Source organism: Photinus pyralis, unplaced genomic scaffold (assembly GCF_008802855.1).
Source record: "Photinus pyralis isolate 1611_PpyrPB1 unplaced genomic scaffold, Ppyr1.3 Ppyr1.4_LG9, whole genome shotgun sequence".
NCBI lineage: Eukaryota > Metazoa > Arthropoda > Insecta > Coleoptera > Lampyridae > Photinus > Photinus pyralis.
Genome location: NW_022170878.1, coordinates 19,942,718 through 19,959,198, shown reverse-complemented (window position 1 = coordinate 19,959,198; position 16,481 = coordinate 19,942,718). Strand labels below are relative to the sequence as shown.

At 38.4% G+C, this 16,481-nt stretch overlaps 1 protein-coding gene across 1 annotated transcript; it reads left to right on the top strand.

The window, feature by feature from the left end:
- Positions 1-208: 208 nt before the first annotated feature.
- On the top strand, positions 209-16,453 carry LOC116180279 (receptor-type guanylate cyclase gcy-22-like). Its single transcript, XM_031500186.1, has 8 exons — positions 209-334; positions 4,469-4,594; positions 4,638-4,860; positions 4,910-6,335; positions 8,075-8,299; positions 10,276-10,514; positions 10,657-11,889; positions 15,409-16,453. Exons 2-8 carry the CDS (start codon positions 4,486-4,488, stop codon positions 15,863-15,865), a joined length of 3,912 nt encoding a protein of 1,303 aa, XP_031356046.1. The 5' UTR covers positions 209-334; positions 4,469-4,485; the 3' UTR covers positions 15,866-16,453.
- The last annotated feature ends 28 nt before the right edge of the window (positions 16,454-16,481 follow it).

Sequence of the window (16,481 nt, the reverse complement as noted above, 5' to 3'; positions counted from 1 at the left end):
AAAACGATAATAGCATTGAATAGAAATTGACGTTTAGGTCAAGTCAACTTTATTATCATAATTTCCGAATAAATAACAATTTAAATATTCGCAATGTTCCTTAACTGATTTGAACCCAAAGGCCAAATTGATTTCGAGACTGCCAAATTCCGTTTCTCCCCAATTTGGGGAATCGGAGTCGACGATTTTTCCGATCTGCGGTAAATGAACGCCATTTGCCCCCGGACAAATAATTTTTTTTATTACCCAATATAATTGTTATAGACAGCAGTGGTTAATGTTCGCCTTTTTTTTTCCAGATCCAAGTCCGCCACCGTACTGTTTTGACCGATAGGTAAGTTGTCAAATTTAAAATTTAATGAACGTGAAGGTTGTCTGAAAGTCGATCGTCCGAATTTCGTATGTGGACCGTCGTGACAGTTTAACGCAAGGGTGGGCGAAACATGGGTCCGTGTTTTTGAAATTCTGGACCGAACCGAGAGTGCAAATTAACATATTTCGCGCTATTTAAATAGACAAAGGAAGTGGGCTTTTTTTATTCGTTTGTAATTCGCAGTCAAGGTTATTCCCAAAAAAGTGTCGCGTGAAAAAATGTTCTCACGATTTTTAGTTACCGTTAGTATTGCAAATTTGCTTGTTATTATTCAATTTTTGATTTTGTAGTTGACTGTCTGACGAATCGCTTAATTAAGTAAGCAATACGATTGGCCCTAGTATTCATCCTTGCGGAACACCATGGGCGAGTTTTTTAAAGCACTTGAGGTAATTAAACTGGTAAGGAATTTGGAGATTTTGAAAATCAGGCCCACGTACATTTGATCTCGCATATAAATCGACCAATTTCGCATAATTGCCCCTCATTCCATGTATCGATGTTAATGAGAGACTTTTGAATATTTTGCCTAAATCCTTTACAATTGAGGTTAAAAATCGGTCGATGACGGAAAAATATGAAAGAGGAGTAGGTGAAAGTCGATTAAGCCGAGTCAGTTACCCCAAAATTTCTTTTGTGTATCATTTCAAATTTTCATCTAACCGGTTTCCACGTGAATGAATATTTAAATGTCTTTGACGTCACGATATTCGGTCAACGTACCAATTAAAATTTGCGAAATTGTATCTCGTCCTTTTCTAGAGTTTTCCCAAAAAAAGTATGGGTCGCCGCCATTATTCTAATAACAACTCAATCCGTGACTCACGATCTATTTATTATTTGTGATGAGGCCAATTTTCCGCATTGCGATTGTTCAATTCGCGCTCCTCGTCCAACTGAAGCTAATTATTCCGCTGAAATCCGCCCGTTATAACTAGGTAGAGTAGAATGTTGTTTGGAAGTTTTATAGATAAACACACTTGAAAATGGCACGATCTTTAACCTTTAATTCTTAATTTAGTTACACGCTTAAAATTTGTTGTGATCGTTATTTTTATAGTGTAGTTTGCCAACATCCTTTCTAGCGTTGACCTACACCAACCTCTTTTTTCCCCATTTTGTTTGTTTCCAACTGCTGACCATTTTTTGTTAAATCTTGTTTGTGTAGCCACCTAAAATATTTTGACTTCCATTTCAATATGGCATTTGGACTCGTTTTTTGCAAAATAGAAAAACATGTTTGGAAAATGTACAAATTTATCAAAAGGAACGAGAGAAAAAGCACTGCAGTTTCCAGTGCCCCCAAAAAAGTAGTCAAGTCACCCTGCGAAGTTTGAAATGAATATCTTAACTGCAAAGTTGAGGAGGGGAGTCTTGAGATATAAGGAATATAACCGATCTCGATAATGGGTCGAGGAGGACTATGGTTGGTATAAATTAGTTTCTTTCATTGAACCCTTTCGTTAGAGTACCATGAAGGGTAAAACCAGTGCCCCCCCCCCTCTCCAAATCTTCATTCTCCTATTTTGATAAGGGGTAATAAAGAAGGGTGATAGTTGGTTCCTTTTGTTGAGATCTTTAATGAGAATACCATGAAAGTTCAACCTAGAAAGCCGTGGAAGTTGGTCCGGAATGCCGTGTGCTGTCGGGATGTGCTGAGTCTGTTATCCTAAGAGCAAATTGAGTGCTCTTTTCAAAGATCCTAAAAAAAACATAGGCATGGCATTTGCAAAACGAAAGTTGTATAGATCTCTGATTTAACATACGCATACAAAATTATTATTGTCAACGTCATGTAGGCGTTATTTAATAATGACGGGACATGTAAAAAACATGTAGGGGCATCTGGTTGTTTGTGATAAGAGGTTTTGTTCTGGTTGTTTGTGATAAGAGGTTTTGTTATCGGACGTAAGTTAATTAACGCACGTTTTCGGGTGCTGATGACCAGAGATGCAAGCGGTCATCGATGTGCGCATTATTTTCAGCGTAAGTGGGGACGCTTTTCCTCGCAGCCGGCTTGTGATTGGCGCATTATTTGTAAATACCGGAGAAAGGAGGTTATTCTATGCTGCTCCCGTAAATACTTGAGACAACGACAAAATGGGGCTGCTGTTGTCGGGTTCGCGACGGGGAAAAGAGCATGTAAATTTGTTTACGGCCTATTTTACTTTTTGTTGAAGATGCAGTTCGCCAGTTTCGAAACAAAGTGTGTAAAAGAAGTTAAGCAGTCTTAATAAAAGGTTTACAAAGTGTGGTTTGTCCGTATACAGGAAATATTAGACCGAGTGGGGCTGCTTAGTGAAAGTTAAAAGTTTCTACCGTCAGAACAGCCGCCGAGAATCTGGTTCATCATGCTACTTCAAGTTATTCAGTCCAGTTTTTTAAAAGACAAGGTGAAGTTTCCTGAAGCTGTCAGCGAGTGTTTTTGTGTCTATCGCAAACCATTCATGACCAGATTATTAGGGTTATTGAAAGGGAAAACAAACTGTAAGTAATTTTAATTATCGACCGTCTGCGTGCGGGGTATCTCTAAACAAGCTTTGTCAACTTCTCTTTCTTTCAAGAATGCTGTTTCAATTTTCATTCAATGTGTTTCGGAATAAATTTTGTCATTTTCAATCAGTTACTCGTGTGTTTATTCGAACCCATTGTGCGACTAGGATGTAGTGTTCATGTCAGATTTTTCATTTCGTATACAGGATTTATTTCAGGAGTTGATCAACATTTGCGTAGTAAATTCTTTGGAATTTTCGGAAGTTGATCAATGCCAGTGGGTCTTTATTCACTTACGAACTCAAGAGGCATATTTAACCTACCCATTGGCGATTGCCCAAAATAGAATTCAAAAATGTTGTAATACATCAATGTAATCAGGATGTACATGACATTAAAATATACGGAGTGTCGTATTTAAAAAATACCAAATCTCAAAGCGGTGGTTCAAATTTTTTTTTCTACGCCACTGGATTCCACGTGAAAATATCTGAACTAGGCAGTTTTTACCAATTTTCTATCCTACATGGATAGTAAGATCTCAAAAAAGCTTTTCGTTTTCACCCTGTATGTCAGGAACAAACGTTGCTAGATTGATTGTGTTTGCGTTTCACAAAAAAGTGGCAAATGATCGCGAAAACCGCAAGTCTTTCTCTTTAAAAACAGCTAATACTCGCCAGTCTCCAAACTAGGACACACTAGTACATATTTCATAAGTTCTTCAAACGCTTTCCTTTTTTTCTTGAGCTTAAGTTACGCATCCGCCTTTAACCCAATTCCCTTTCAATTCAGCTTCCTCTCTAGATTTTTTCTTACTTACACTTCCTTCCTTGCATCTTTTTATTTCGCATTTTTGCAAATTTATTTCTAAAAAGGTACCTGGCAGCAAATGCAGGCCCGTAGAAGATCGCTTGTAGAAAGACGAGAAGTGTACATCTAGCTACAGGGGGCGTGTAATTAACAACTGTAGGGATAGGGCTACATGATGTGGTGTCGGCGACATCGGGGCGCCGTCACCGAGCGTGTTATACTATGGTGATTTTTCTTTTTTTTAAAAATCGGTTTTGCTCCGATTGTTGTCAAATTAGTGTCGTCAGAAAGACCTTGTAAACGCGCACAACTCCTGCGTGACTGAATTTGTGGGGGGTTTAAAAGATGAAATGTTTTTCTGTCCAATCAGTAAACGGTAAATAAATTTCAGCATTTTCATAATAACACTAGGATAGTAAGTGGCAATGTTAGATGTTTGATAAGGCTAATATGTTGAACTTGACCCTTCTCACTTATCAGTTGTTTTACTGAGCCCATTCAATGTTTGAACACACTGAAACTGAGTGGGAACGGGGGAAGCCTTGCGTTGATACTATTTACTGTTATTTTTTTCGCTATAGGTTGGATTAACACACATCTTGAGCCGATTTCATTGTACAACAAAAAAAAGAGAACGATACATATCAGATCACAAATAACACACATGGTAAAAGATAAATGTCAGGCGTTATAATAATGATTGCAATTTATGAAAGTAGCTAACTCATGATTACTTTATTACATTCATATTTTTGGTTTTTTGCACACTCACAAACTATCGTTTATTTTCAGATGAGTAATTGGACAAGATGTTACCGAGGACTAAAATCAGAAGGTTACTTGGGTTGCTGTGTATGACATTTGCTGCACTTCCGTTTGTCGAAACCGCTTACAATAAATGCCTAGTGAATCGGACAGGTGAGTTACTCTTCATCTGACTTGTTCTGTAAGTCCATTTCAGAGGTGAATCCCAAGCGTTTCCTTCATTATGAGGGGCGTTTCCTGAATATAACGTTGGAAATGTCCAACAGCATCTCCCACAAACTATCCACGCATGTTTTCAAAATATTCCTCCAGGAAGTCCTCGGTTATCCGAACGTCGAGATCTATCCCGAAGATGACAATCTCGACGTTGAGGAAGTTATGGATAGGTTATCGGGACCACTGGTCGAATCGAATATAACGTAAATAATCACGAAACGTTAGTACCTTTCTTTTAAGCTCATCTTTCAGGGTACCACGGACAATGATCAACGTCGAAGTGTGGGTCTCTCCCGAATTTGACACAATTCCCTTATTGGATACGCACCACGTCCGAGACTGTGGAACGATAGCTCCTCCCATCAGACTAGGCTGGTTTATACCGCTCACGAAGGACACAATGCAATTACCACCAATGGAACGGGAGGTCCACTGGTCTTCCTTCAAAGACTCCAAATACGTACAAAGCTTCGACATCCTCAACGAAGCCGATCGCAATCTCATTAGCTCATACTCGAGAGACTCCTCGAATTACTACTGTTCGGACCGCGTCTGCGACAAAGGCATGTACACTCCTCCCCAGTGCACTAGCCCCACGAAATTTAGCTACGTTCCGTGCGCCATTCTCCTCGCACCCTATTACAACAATACCAAATTTGTAATTAAACAAATTGACGATCTGAAGCTGCTAGTCAAAGTAGTCTGGTTGGGTCCCAACCTAAAGCACGTGGTGACTCAGCTCAAAAACAGCAGAAATTCCGACCAAAAATTAGTTATACTAAACTGGACGCCAAGCGAGATTATTCTACACGACCGCGATTACATCATCGTGAACTTTAAACGTGCGGAGTTAATTACTTCTTCGCTTGTCGGACGATACGAACTGATTAGGATGGTCAAGTACTCCTGGAGCAAGTTGGAAAAATACGCGAAGGTCGCCTACGAGTCTTTGCATCGGTTGAAATTTTCCGAACAGGATTACGATCTGTTGCTCGAATTGTACAACGAACGATCGAAGACCTCGGGAATCTACGACATCGCGTGCGAGTGGATGCTCCAAAGAAAACCGTCGTGGACGCAATGGATTCCCGTAAGCGACCGGGAGAAGAGCTACCTTTACATTGGCGGAATTTTCCCGCTGACCGGCTCGTCGTATATGGGCAAGGGTATTTTGCAAGGCGCGCTAATGGCGCGAGAGGCGATTAATCAAAACAGCGCAATTTTACGCGACTACACCCTCCAGTTGTTGGCGTCGGATGGACAGTGTAAGGCCGATAAGGTCATGAAAGCCTTTATCGACTACATCGTCGACAATTACTACAGTAATTTAGTCGGCGTGCTCGGACCTGCGTGTTCGGACACGGTTGAACCACTTGCGGGCGTCTCGAAGCATTACAAGACCTTGGTCATATCGTACAGTGCCGAGGGGGCCAGCTTTTCCGATCGCCAGAAATATCCCTACTTTTTCAGAACGATCGGCGAGAACAAGCAATACAAGCATGTCTATTTGAAAATGTTTCAAGCCTTCGAATGGAAGAGGGTCGCCTCTCTAACCGAAGACGGCCAAAAATATACCGAGTACATCACGCACATGGAGAACTTATTGGAAATGGAGGGAATCTCGTTCATTTCGAATACGAAATTCCCACGGGAACGGGATGTGGTTGTGATGACTAGGGTAAGTGACTCTAAATTTTTTGTTTATTGTGTTGCGTTCGGGAGGTTTTTGGACTTTTTGTTTTGGTTTTGAACTGTGTAACTTTTCTTGAGATATCTTGTCTGGCACGGTTCCAGAACAGCTCTAACCCTAAGTACTTTTTTCAGGAACTGTAAGTCCCAGGTGGATGGTAAGTTTATACTACCACCCTCTCATGCTTTTGTCAATCGCAAAACACCAAGTCTATATCTTAGAGCAGAGGTAATGTCCGGTTTTTACCTTTTTTTTTTGGTCCCTAAGGCTCCGAGAACGAATCTGTGACCATTGTCCGCTGTATTATAGGATGTAATTTTCGTGCAACTCTGAGAACATTTTCAAAAAGTGTAGTAAATTGACCAAAAATGAAGTCGGTTTTGAGTTGCGGGGTCATCTGGAACAGAGTTGGACTGGGTCAAGCATAGAGTGACCCAGTGACCCGGTGACCCAGTTGACCCGGTAACCCAGCTTGACCCGATGACCCAGCTTGACCCAGTGACCCAGCTTGACCCGGTGACACAGCTTGGCCCGGTGACCCAGTTTGACCCGGTGACCCAGTTTGACCCGGTGACCCAGTTTGACCCGGTGACCCAGCTTTACTCAGTGACCCGTTTTGACCCGGTGGCCCAGTAATTAAATTATTGTTAGGTATCATCCAAAACAATTTCAAGTAACTTTTAATTTTAAAAAAAACTTCCTCAATAATATTCGCCAACAAGCACGTAGCCCAATTTCATTCAAGAGAACTAATACCTAAAAAAATCAAATGCATTTGTTTATAGTTTGTAGTCAAGTAGTCAATGAAAGTATTTAGAGAAAAGATTTATTTGGATTAAGCTAACTAGTAGAAAAAAATTAAATGTGAATGAACACCTGTAAGCAAACTGGTAAGCCCTGAAGTAAAGAAATAACAGTATTCTAATACAATTCGGGACATGGAAAGTTTTTTACGGCAGTATTAAAGCAAACATCACAGAAATGGCAGTTGTCAAGCAATCGAGTATTATTTTTCAACAAACCAGCATTTCATTTATTTCATAATCTGTACACTTGAACCGAGGGCACTGACTTAACTGCGTTATTCGATCAAACTAGGCGACTGGGTCGAATTGAGTCGCTGGGTCAAACTGGGTCACTGGATCAAACTGGGTCACTGGGTCAAACTGGGTCACTGGGTCTAACTGAAAAGAGTATGACGTGACCCAACAACCCAGTGACCCAGTTTAATTTAGTGACCCAGGTGACCCAATTGACCCAGTGACCCAGTCCAACTCTGATCTGGAACCCTTAGGAACCGAAATATTGTAAAAAAACCGAACAATAAAAAATTTGCAATCCCCGTATTTGTTGAAATATCGACTTGCGTTTTTTTTTTGTTGGGCAGGAGAAGGATTGGAGTGCAAATGTAAGCCACCTGACACTTCCGGTTCCGGAACAACCCTGTCCCAAAGTTGATGTTACTTTTCTCAGGAACCAAAAATCCCAATTGGTCATATATACGAATGATATTTGCCATCTCGGAGATAAAACATTTTCATATAAAAGTGATATAGCGCAAATATTGGAAATTAGTTTCGGTTTTTTCGAAAACAAAAAAATGGGATTTTCTCCAAAATTTCATAAAAATTAAAAAGTTTAGTGCTCCTATAATGGGAGGGGACAAGAAATCTTGTTTAACTAACTCAAAGTCGTTCAGTGAAATGTTTACGATAACACATTTTCAGTACCTGGAGGACCTGAAGCGCAAACGAGCGAAAATCATCATCGCCGACGTTTTTGACGACGTCGCGCGATCCGTAATGTGCGAGGCCTACAAATTGGAAATGACCGCAAGGCAGGGTTACGTTTGGTTCCTACCGCTTTGGCTGAATATATCTTGGTACGACACAGATTATTTCAACACCTTATCCAATGAGAAAGTGAATTGTACAACGGAAAATATGATTGAGGTAAGTCTTTACTTGCATAAATTTCATAATAAACTATTATGTGATACCCTTTTTTTTAATTTGGAAATTTATGCAGTCTAAATGTTGAGATTTTTCTTGAAATTTTTTTCACGCTGTTTAGTCCAAGATCCCACAACCGTCACCAAACTGAGTAAAATATATTTTTTTGAAATCTTAATATGTTAACAAACACATTGCAAATGGGTTGCCTAACAACATAGGAAACCGAAACCTGCTAATAATTACTTAACGGAGCTCGCTTTCGACTTCTAAATGACAGTAGCTTTCGGACGCAACAAAGATAATTGAAATATCTTGACGGGAACGGTTGCAAACGGCGAATTAATTATAGCTTTTGTTTACGGTAGCGGCGGCTGAAATTAAATCAATTACTTTTACCTACTATCTTCAACTTCCTAGAACCAGCATAAATTCTTTCTGCACGACACTTTTCGTAACGAAGCGCCCAACTTGAAAACGCTTCTGGATACCGGGTGTTCATCTACAGGGTGATCACTAAATCTGGTAACTTCAAGGCGGAAAATGAGTGCTTCGTTACAACGTTACCTAACTTTGTTCTGCTTGTTGAAAATGTAACAAGGTTTGAAGATCCTACATAAGGAACCTAAAATTCATAATCACGTCATATTAAAATTCAATCGTCCGAATCTTTAAACTACCACTACATTGTCTACGATATCAAGATCTTCACCATTCCTGGTGCCCTAGTGCCCGAGTTATCTCGTAACGCGTTTCCAAAACTGGGGAGTAGCTCTCAGGCCCACTCTTTCGTACTACCATGTGTAAGACTAATATCGTCTAAAATCGTCAGAATCGGAAGTCAAATTCGCCCTTATATTTCAGCGCTAGGGTTGCGGCTGACTTGCTGTTGTTTAGTCGCCTTCTACGACACGCTGTACGGTTATTCATTCCCGCCCCTACAGGGGTAAATGCCAGAAGAACACTACATATCAATATAAAATTGTATGGTTATCATAAATGAGCGAATAACTTAAAAACCAACAGAGGTGTACCCGCACACACATGGGCGTATTAGCTTAAAATAATGCAACTAAAATCTCAAAAAAATTGAGCAAAATGCTAAGCAAATAAAATCCGTCAAAGGGCTCCCGTTACATTTGCTCCAATATTTAGATTTGTTGCGCCTTTTGTTATTTACAGTGATTGTGGAATAGTAGATTACATACCTCGCGCTTATACCTCACCTCCGCGCTTCGCGCGTCGGTGAGGTACCTTAAGCCCTCGGGGTAGGTAATGAACCACCTCCCAGCTCGGTATGTAATCTACTATTACTCACAATCGGTTAGTATTATCTGAATTCCTAACCTTCATAGCGGTTGCGAAGCGACTCATTACTCACCTTAGCCGGGAAAGTAACTTTCCCGGCTAGCTGTCACTTTCCCGGCTAGCATCTGTCACTTTCCTTACCTGCAATTGCTATTCATATTGTCCTTATATGAAACTTATACTAATAGTGACACCACCAATGTAACCATTAATGTTTACAGCAATAGCAAATTACGAAGAAGAACGAAACTATTTGCTATTGTTGTAAACATTAATGGTTACATTGGCGGTGTCACTATTATTGACAGTTAAAGTAACACCTTGTTGAATTATATACTTTACCTTAAATGATCGATTGTGAGTAAAATTTGTTACTTGTTTATAGTTGAGGTTACAGGGAGAGTGTTTGAGACTGCGCAGTTGTCGTTTTATAGTAGAAGTAATTTTAGGAATATCCAGCCTATTGGAAGATGAACTGTATTTCCTACTTTCCTACCTTTTCTGAATTTGTTCTATTTTGTCTAAATCTGTATATATCACTTTGAAGATTCTGACTTGGTTTTAATTGGAGCCAGTATAGATTTGACATCTGAGTCAAGAAAAATCTTCAGTTAAATTACTGTGACTGTCCACAATGCTATGTAATTATAATGCGTTTCTAATTCCAGGCGATTAATGGCTATTTCTCATTGACATCTGCGTACTTTGCGCCCGACGATCAAATAATGCAAGAAAACAAAACCGTAGGCCAATGGAAAACGGAGTACAAGGCTAGGGCTCAAGATTTCGCGTCCGACTTTGCCGGTTTCGCCTATGACGCGGTTTGGACGTACGCCTTGGCTCTGGACCAACTGGTGAAGGAGGATCCAGAGGCAATTACTGCTCTACATTCCCTTAGTACGACAAAGTAAGTAAACATTGTCTAATTATAGCGAAACATTATGTCATTCCATACCACAGGAAATGGGGAAAATTCTTGCAAATCGAATGTGCATTTTTATTTCAGTCTCTTGTGGTGTTTCTATCACTAACACGGCAACATTTTTCAGCAAATTGGTTAATTTGGTCAAGCAAACCGATTTCTACGGAGTATCCGGACGAATCAAATTCAGAGGCGGTCCGTCGAGGTTCTCGATAATAAACGTGATGCAGTTCATGAACAACAGCACCTACATCGTCGGTAGCTTTCACCCCAACATTTCGGACGACCTGGGTGAAACGATCGGAGGCGAATTGATGTTAAATAAAAGTCGAATAAGATGGCTGACACCCGACGGAAAAGTCCCAGACGACGGAACATTACCCGCCAGCACCTGCACTTTGAATAGTCTCGCCGAGTTTTTGAATGTCGAATGCGAGATGGCCATTATTATATTAAATTTGATCGTCGCCTTCATCCTGCTCGCGGTTGTGGTGTTAACGGTGTACATTATCAAACGGCAGTACGACAAAAAGATGCAATTAACTGAGAGGTACATGAAGTCGCTCGGAATCGACCTGCTAAACCCGTCGAACATCGGCGGGCTGGACAAGTGGGAAATTCCGCGGGAATCGGTCGTGATCAATCGGAAACTCGGGGAAGGCGCCTTCGGTACGGTGTACGGAGGTGAGGCGAATTTCCCAGAATCCGGGTGGCTCGCCGTCGCGGTTAAAACGTTGAAGTTAGGCTCGACCACTGAGGAGAAATTAGATTTTCTATCCGAGGCAGAGGTAATGAAGCGGTTCGACCACAAGAATATCGTGCGCTTATTGGGCGTTTGCACGAAAAAGGAGCCTGTCTACACGATTATGGAGTTCATGTTGTACGGCGATCTCAAAACGTTTCTCTTGGCTCGTCGTCACTTGGTTTACGACAAGTTAGCAGAAGAAAGCGAAGAAGTTTCCAGCAAGAAATTGACTTCCATGGCGCTGGATGTCGCGAGGGGTTTAAGTTATCTCGCCGAGCTCAAGTACGTCCACAGAGATGTCGCCTCGAGGAACTGCCTGGTAAACTCTCAGCGGGTCGTCAAGCTGGGAGATTTCGGAATGACGCGACCCATGTTTGAAAATGACTACTATAAGTTCAATCGCAAGGGAATGCTGCCCGTACGGTGGATGGCACCCGAAAGTCTGACCTTGGGAGTGTTCACTCCCGCTTCGGACGTCTGGAGTTACGGCGTTCTTCTTTATGAAATAATCACTTTTGGTAGTTTTCCGTTTCAAGGCTTAAGTAACAATCAGGTGTTGGAGCATGTGAAGGCTGGCAACATCTTGAGTGTGCCTTCCGGAATTAAAACCCAACTGTAAGTATCCTTAGGTATATTTCTGCCGATTAATTCAATTCCTCTAATTCAAAAGTGATTGAATCATGTTTTTGTCAAAGATAAAATGGGTTTTATTTTAAGAGATAGATAAAAATGGACCTAGGTTTCTGGAGCTCAATTTTAAAGGGAAAATCTCTGGCGCAAACAGCATTCAGCTCTCTCTAATCGTTTAGCCGCTAGGGGGCGTTTCTCGAATTTAATGATACATCAAAATTTAGGAATTTTTACGCTCTTTCCAAAAAATTCCAAAATATATAGGACGGTCCGTATGACGAATTGTATTTCAGAGTAGTATAAAAAGAACCAAACACCCTGTATAAAAACTGTGTTACGTGATGGATTCTATACAGGATGGTAACTTGCGTAACGCATCATAGGGATTTCAATGTAAAATTCATAACATGCGATTATTGGCTCCCCAAATTATTTTAGAGCAAAAATGTATTAAGGTTTTTTGTAGAAAAAATTAGTTTTCAATTTTTTGCATAATAAAGACGGAAAATTGGAAAAATAAAACCCCCCATCTTTTTCAATAATCTGTCATGCCATGGAATTTTATTATACAAAAACTACGCCAACATCCGTCGTGCCATGGAATGTCAGCTATAAAACAAATTAAATTCTGTCAAAAAGTGTTTATTTGGAACAGCGAATTCAACATAAAGAAAGACCAAATTACTAAAAGCGGTTTCCTAATATAACAATTTACAAAAAATGTTCGAATAGGTTTCCATTAACTGCAAGACAGTAACCAAGTCGATCATAAAATCCATTTCGAACTGCTGCTAATTGATAACTGGATATCTTTTTGTTTTAGAAAATTCCATAGCATTACAGATTATTGAAAAAATGCGGGTTTTATTTTTCCAATTTCAAAATCATTAACTTGGCAACAGAAAAATCTTATTATTTTTGAAAATAAAAATAACTAAACAAAACAAAATTAAACTAAAAATATCATTAAATTTCAAATTCCATATTTTTTAAAGTGAAAATAAAGGAAACCCAACATGATTACAAATTAAAAAAAATCGCAAATTGACATTCTAATTATTTCATATTTTTGAAAATCAGAAAAGCAAAATGGAAAAATTTATTTTCAAAAATACAAAATCGAGTACAAAATATTTTAAAATTAATGATTTTTCGTCGTCGAAAATTTTTTTTAATGTTCACAAACCAAGTTTGTTTTCGTTATTTTCATTTTCAAAAATAGGAAATAATTTGAAATTAATGATTTTTCGTCGTCAAGATGGATTTTTTTGTTAATTTTCTAAAACCAAGTCCGGTTTCGTTGTCATTTTAAGAAAAAATCTGGAATTAATGATTTTCAAAAATATGGAATGATCTTGAGAATTTGTTTAACTTATTTTAATTTTCAATACCTCCGGAATAATAAAAAAAAATTATTTTGTTTCCTCAGTTAAGATTTTTTAATTTTCGAGAAACAAGTTTGGTTTTGTTGTTTTAATTCTCAAAAATACGAGATATTTAGAAATCGAACGATTTTTTCGTTGTCAAATTGAGTTAAAAATTAGTTGATTCCTAATTATTCTGTATTTTGGAAAATGGAAATAACGAAAACAAACTTGTTTTTTGAACATTTAATTTAAAGAACATTGTCATTAAAAATCGTTAAATGTATTTTTTAAAATGAAATCAAATAACCCAAACTTGATTTTTGTGGATTAAAAAAAATTCTTATCTTGACGCCGAAAACATTCGATTGTAAAATTTTCGTATTTTTGGAAATAACAGAAAAAAATCCTTAATGTTGCAAAATTTTAATTATTTCGTGTTTTAAAACTTGTTAACGAAAAAAATCGTTAAATTTCTAGTTCCGTATTTTTGAAAATCGAAAAAAAAATCCCAACTTGGTTAATGGAAATATCAAAAAATATAATTAAAAAAATGAAAATAAAGTAAACTAAACTTGGTTTTTGAAAATTTTTAATATATGTATTTCGTATTTTTTAAAATAAAAACGAAAGGAAGTTTTTAAACGTTAAAAAAAACTTAATTTGGCAACAAAAAGATCCTTAGATTTCTAATTATTCCGTATTTTTTGAAATGAAAATATCGAAAAAATCTTCGTTTTTGAAAATTACAAGAATTCTCTTGACAACGAAAAATAGTAAAGCAAACTTAGTTCTCAAAAATTTACAAAAATGCTCATCTTGACAACGAAAAATAATTGGATTTTAAAATATTTTGTATGTTTGGAAATAAAAAAAATTTGATTTTCAAAAGTATGGAATACTTAGAAATTGAAATATTTCTTTATTATGAAAAAAATTGAAAACTAATTTTCTACAAAAAAACCTTAATACATTTTTGCTCTAAAATAATTTGGGGAGCCAATAATCGCATGTTATGAATTTTACATTGAAATCCCTATGATGCGTTACACAAGTCAAACCACCCTGTATAAAAAGTGCTTAAGAAAGATTTTGGCAAAATCAATTATAAGTTTTGGGGTATTAAATATATCGACTAAATTCGAGAATGGCTCTCTAGCGTCCAAACGAGAAAGTAGTAAAAAAAATTGATTAAGAAACCTCCAAAATTAATAGCAACTCCCCTGGGCGATCAGAAGGGGTTCATGTACGTTTTGGAACTTCTCAATCAAAAGTTATACACCAATTTCGAAAGAAAATTCAAAGGGCTGTAACTTTTGAACTAGTAGCCCAATCTTGGAACTGTTTGAAATTTTGGATTCTACAGGCCACGTTCTATAAGAAAATTTTTTTTCCGGGACGTTCTGAGACAATTTTTTTTTCGTGGCAAAAAAAAGGCAGTGTATAACCTTCCTTTTTTCCAAAAATCGACTGCACCAAAATTTCTCGGGAAAACACTTCTTCTTATTAATTTTGATACAATCAGGAACGATATTGTATAAGTCGACCCTTAGAACTGTTATTTTTAAACCTACTTAGGTTTATAATAGGGCGTTTTTATTTATTATTTTTTTTGTCAAAAATGTCAAATAACTTTGAAACCATGTCAGTTAGACATGGCATCATATTGACTGTCATACTAATTTTTTATGAGGAATTTGAAAATGCCATCAGAAAAGATAGTGTCATTTGAAATAAGAAAGTTCCGATACCGTTCTTATACAACCGGAAAAGCGGCCATCTTGAAAATATTTTTAAATGATTCCTTTTGATCGATTATTCAAAAAAAGGTAATGGGTTCCGAAATAATAATAATAATATTGCCTTTATTATTAAAAAAAAAAACAAAGATTTATTCCAGTACATCAAAATTAAGGGCGAAATTCAGTACTGCGGCAATGCTTCAGTCTGCTCTTCCACTTAACTGTATTTTTAGAAGAGAGAGAGAGAAAAAAAAAATTGACATTCCAAACTGTTAATGGTCCACTTAAAAACACCACCCTGTATAGACATAGATTGGAGTGAAACTGATATAATCGGCAGGAACCGAGACACGCCAATTTCCTTGATCTGTGTTCTCTCATTACGCTTTTATTTACAGGGAAGGTCTGCTGAAATCCTGCTGGAATCAAGACAGCAAAATTCGCCCGACCAGTTCGGAAATCGTGGAATTCCTCGCGAACAACCCCCGCCTGTTAACCCCGTGCTTAGACGTTCCGATTTCGTCCGTCCAGATGGAGGATACGGGTCAGCTGGAGATGCACCTTCCCGAAAAGTTCCGTAAGTGTTCGGTGTCGCTCGGCGCGAAAACTCCCCTACCGAACGGCATCTCCTCGTCTTCGTTCGACTCGAAACTGAGCAGTTTACGGCAGAACAGCGTGCTGGAGAACAACGGCTCCATTCAGCCGGACAAGTGTTGTCCCAGAGAGCCGCTGCTGGGCCCGCCGTCGAGATCTGAATCGTTTATAGGTCTAAATAAGTATATTAGTGTACAGAATAATCGGGAGAACTACTGCCAACAATCGACGCCCAACGGGCACGCTATAACAAAATTATAAGATGGGAGCAAACGGCTATTATCGTTTGCGATACGAGCTAGAAAAGGAAGACTGGTAACTTTTTTTGTAAATAATTTCGCAATAACAAATCACAAAACGAAGACTGCAATTTTTTTAAATGCTTTAGACATAATTTCGTTAGTATTACGTGTATAGTTTTTGATGCGTTTGGCAATTTCACCAACCAAAGGTCTTATTTAGGTCATTCCTATTATAGTAAGCAATGCTTGCCACATATCAGCCGAAGCATGTCGGTCCAATTAATCGAGATACACGACTGATTTATTTGTTGCATTTCCGAGACGAGTACAAAATTTCGCTCATCGCTGAGGTGTTCATTTTCCTTCCTAGCACTAACTACTCAATTGGACTGTGTGCCGTTCGAACGAGAGAAAGATTAACGCTCGCATTTGCTAGTTGCCGCCGGTCCGGACGAATTGGACCAACAACCCCCTTTACTTGTGTATTGACCACTCAAATTTTGATAGATGGTTTCTGGGCAAGTTTGGAGTCAAACTTACGCACAAACGATCTACTGACTGTGTACAGTGTTTTGTTTCAGTATTTTTTATTTAAAACTAGTATTAACCGCTTTTCCCCGCATCGTTGAGCTTTT

Bases quoted from the DNA above. Each gene is read 5' to 3' on its own strand.
- LOC116180279 (XM_031500186.1), top strand. From the start codon at position 4,486: ATGTTACCGAGGACTAAAATCAGAAGGTTACTTGGGTTGCTGTGTATG. The intron at 4,861-4,909 runs GTAAATAATCAC...CTCATCTTTCAG, and splicing joins CTGGTCGAATCGAATATAAC to GGTACCACGGACAATGATCA. The intron at 6,336-8,074 runs GTAAGTGACTCT...ACACATTTTCAG, and splicing joins ATGTGGTTGTGATGACTAGG to TACCTGGAGGACCTGAAGCG.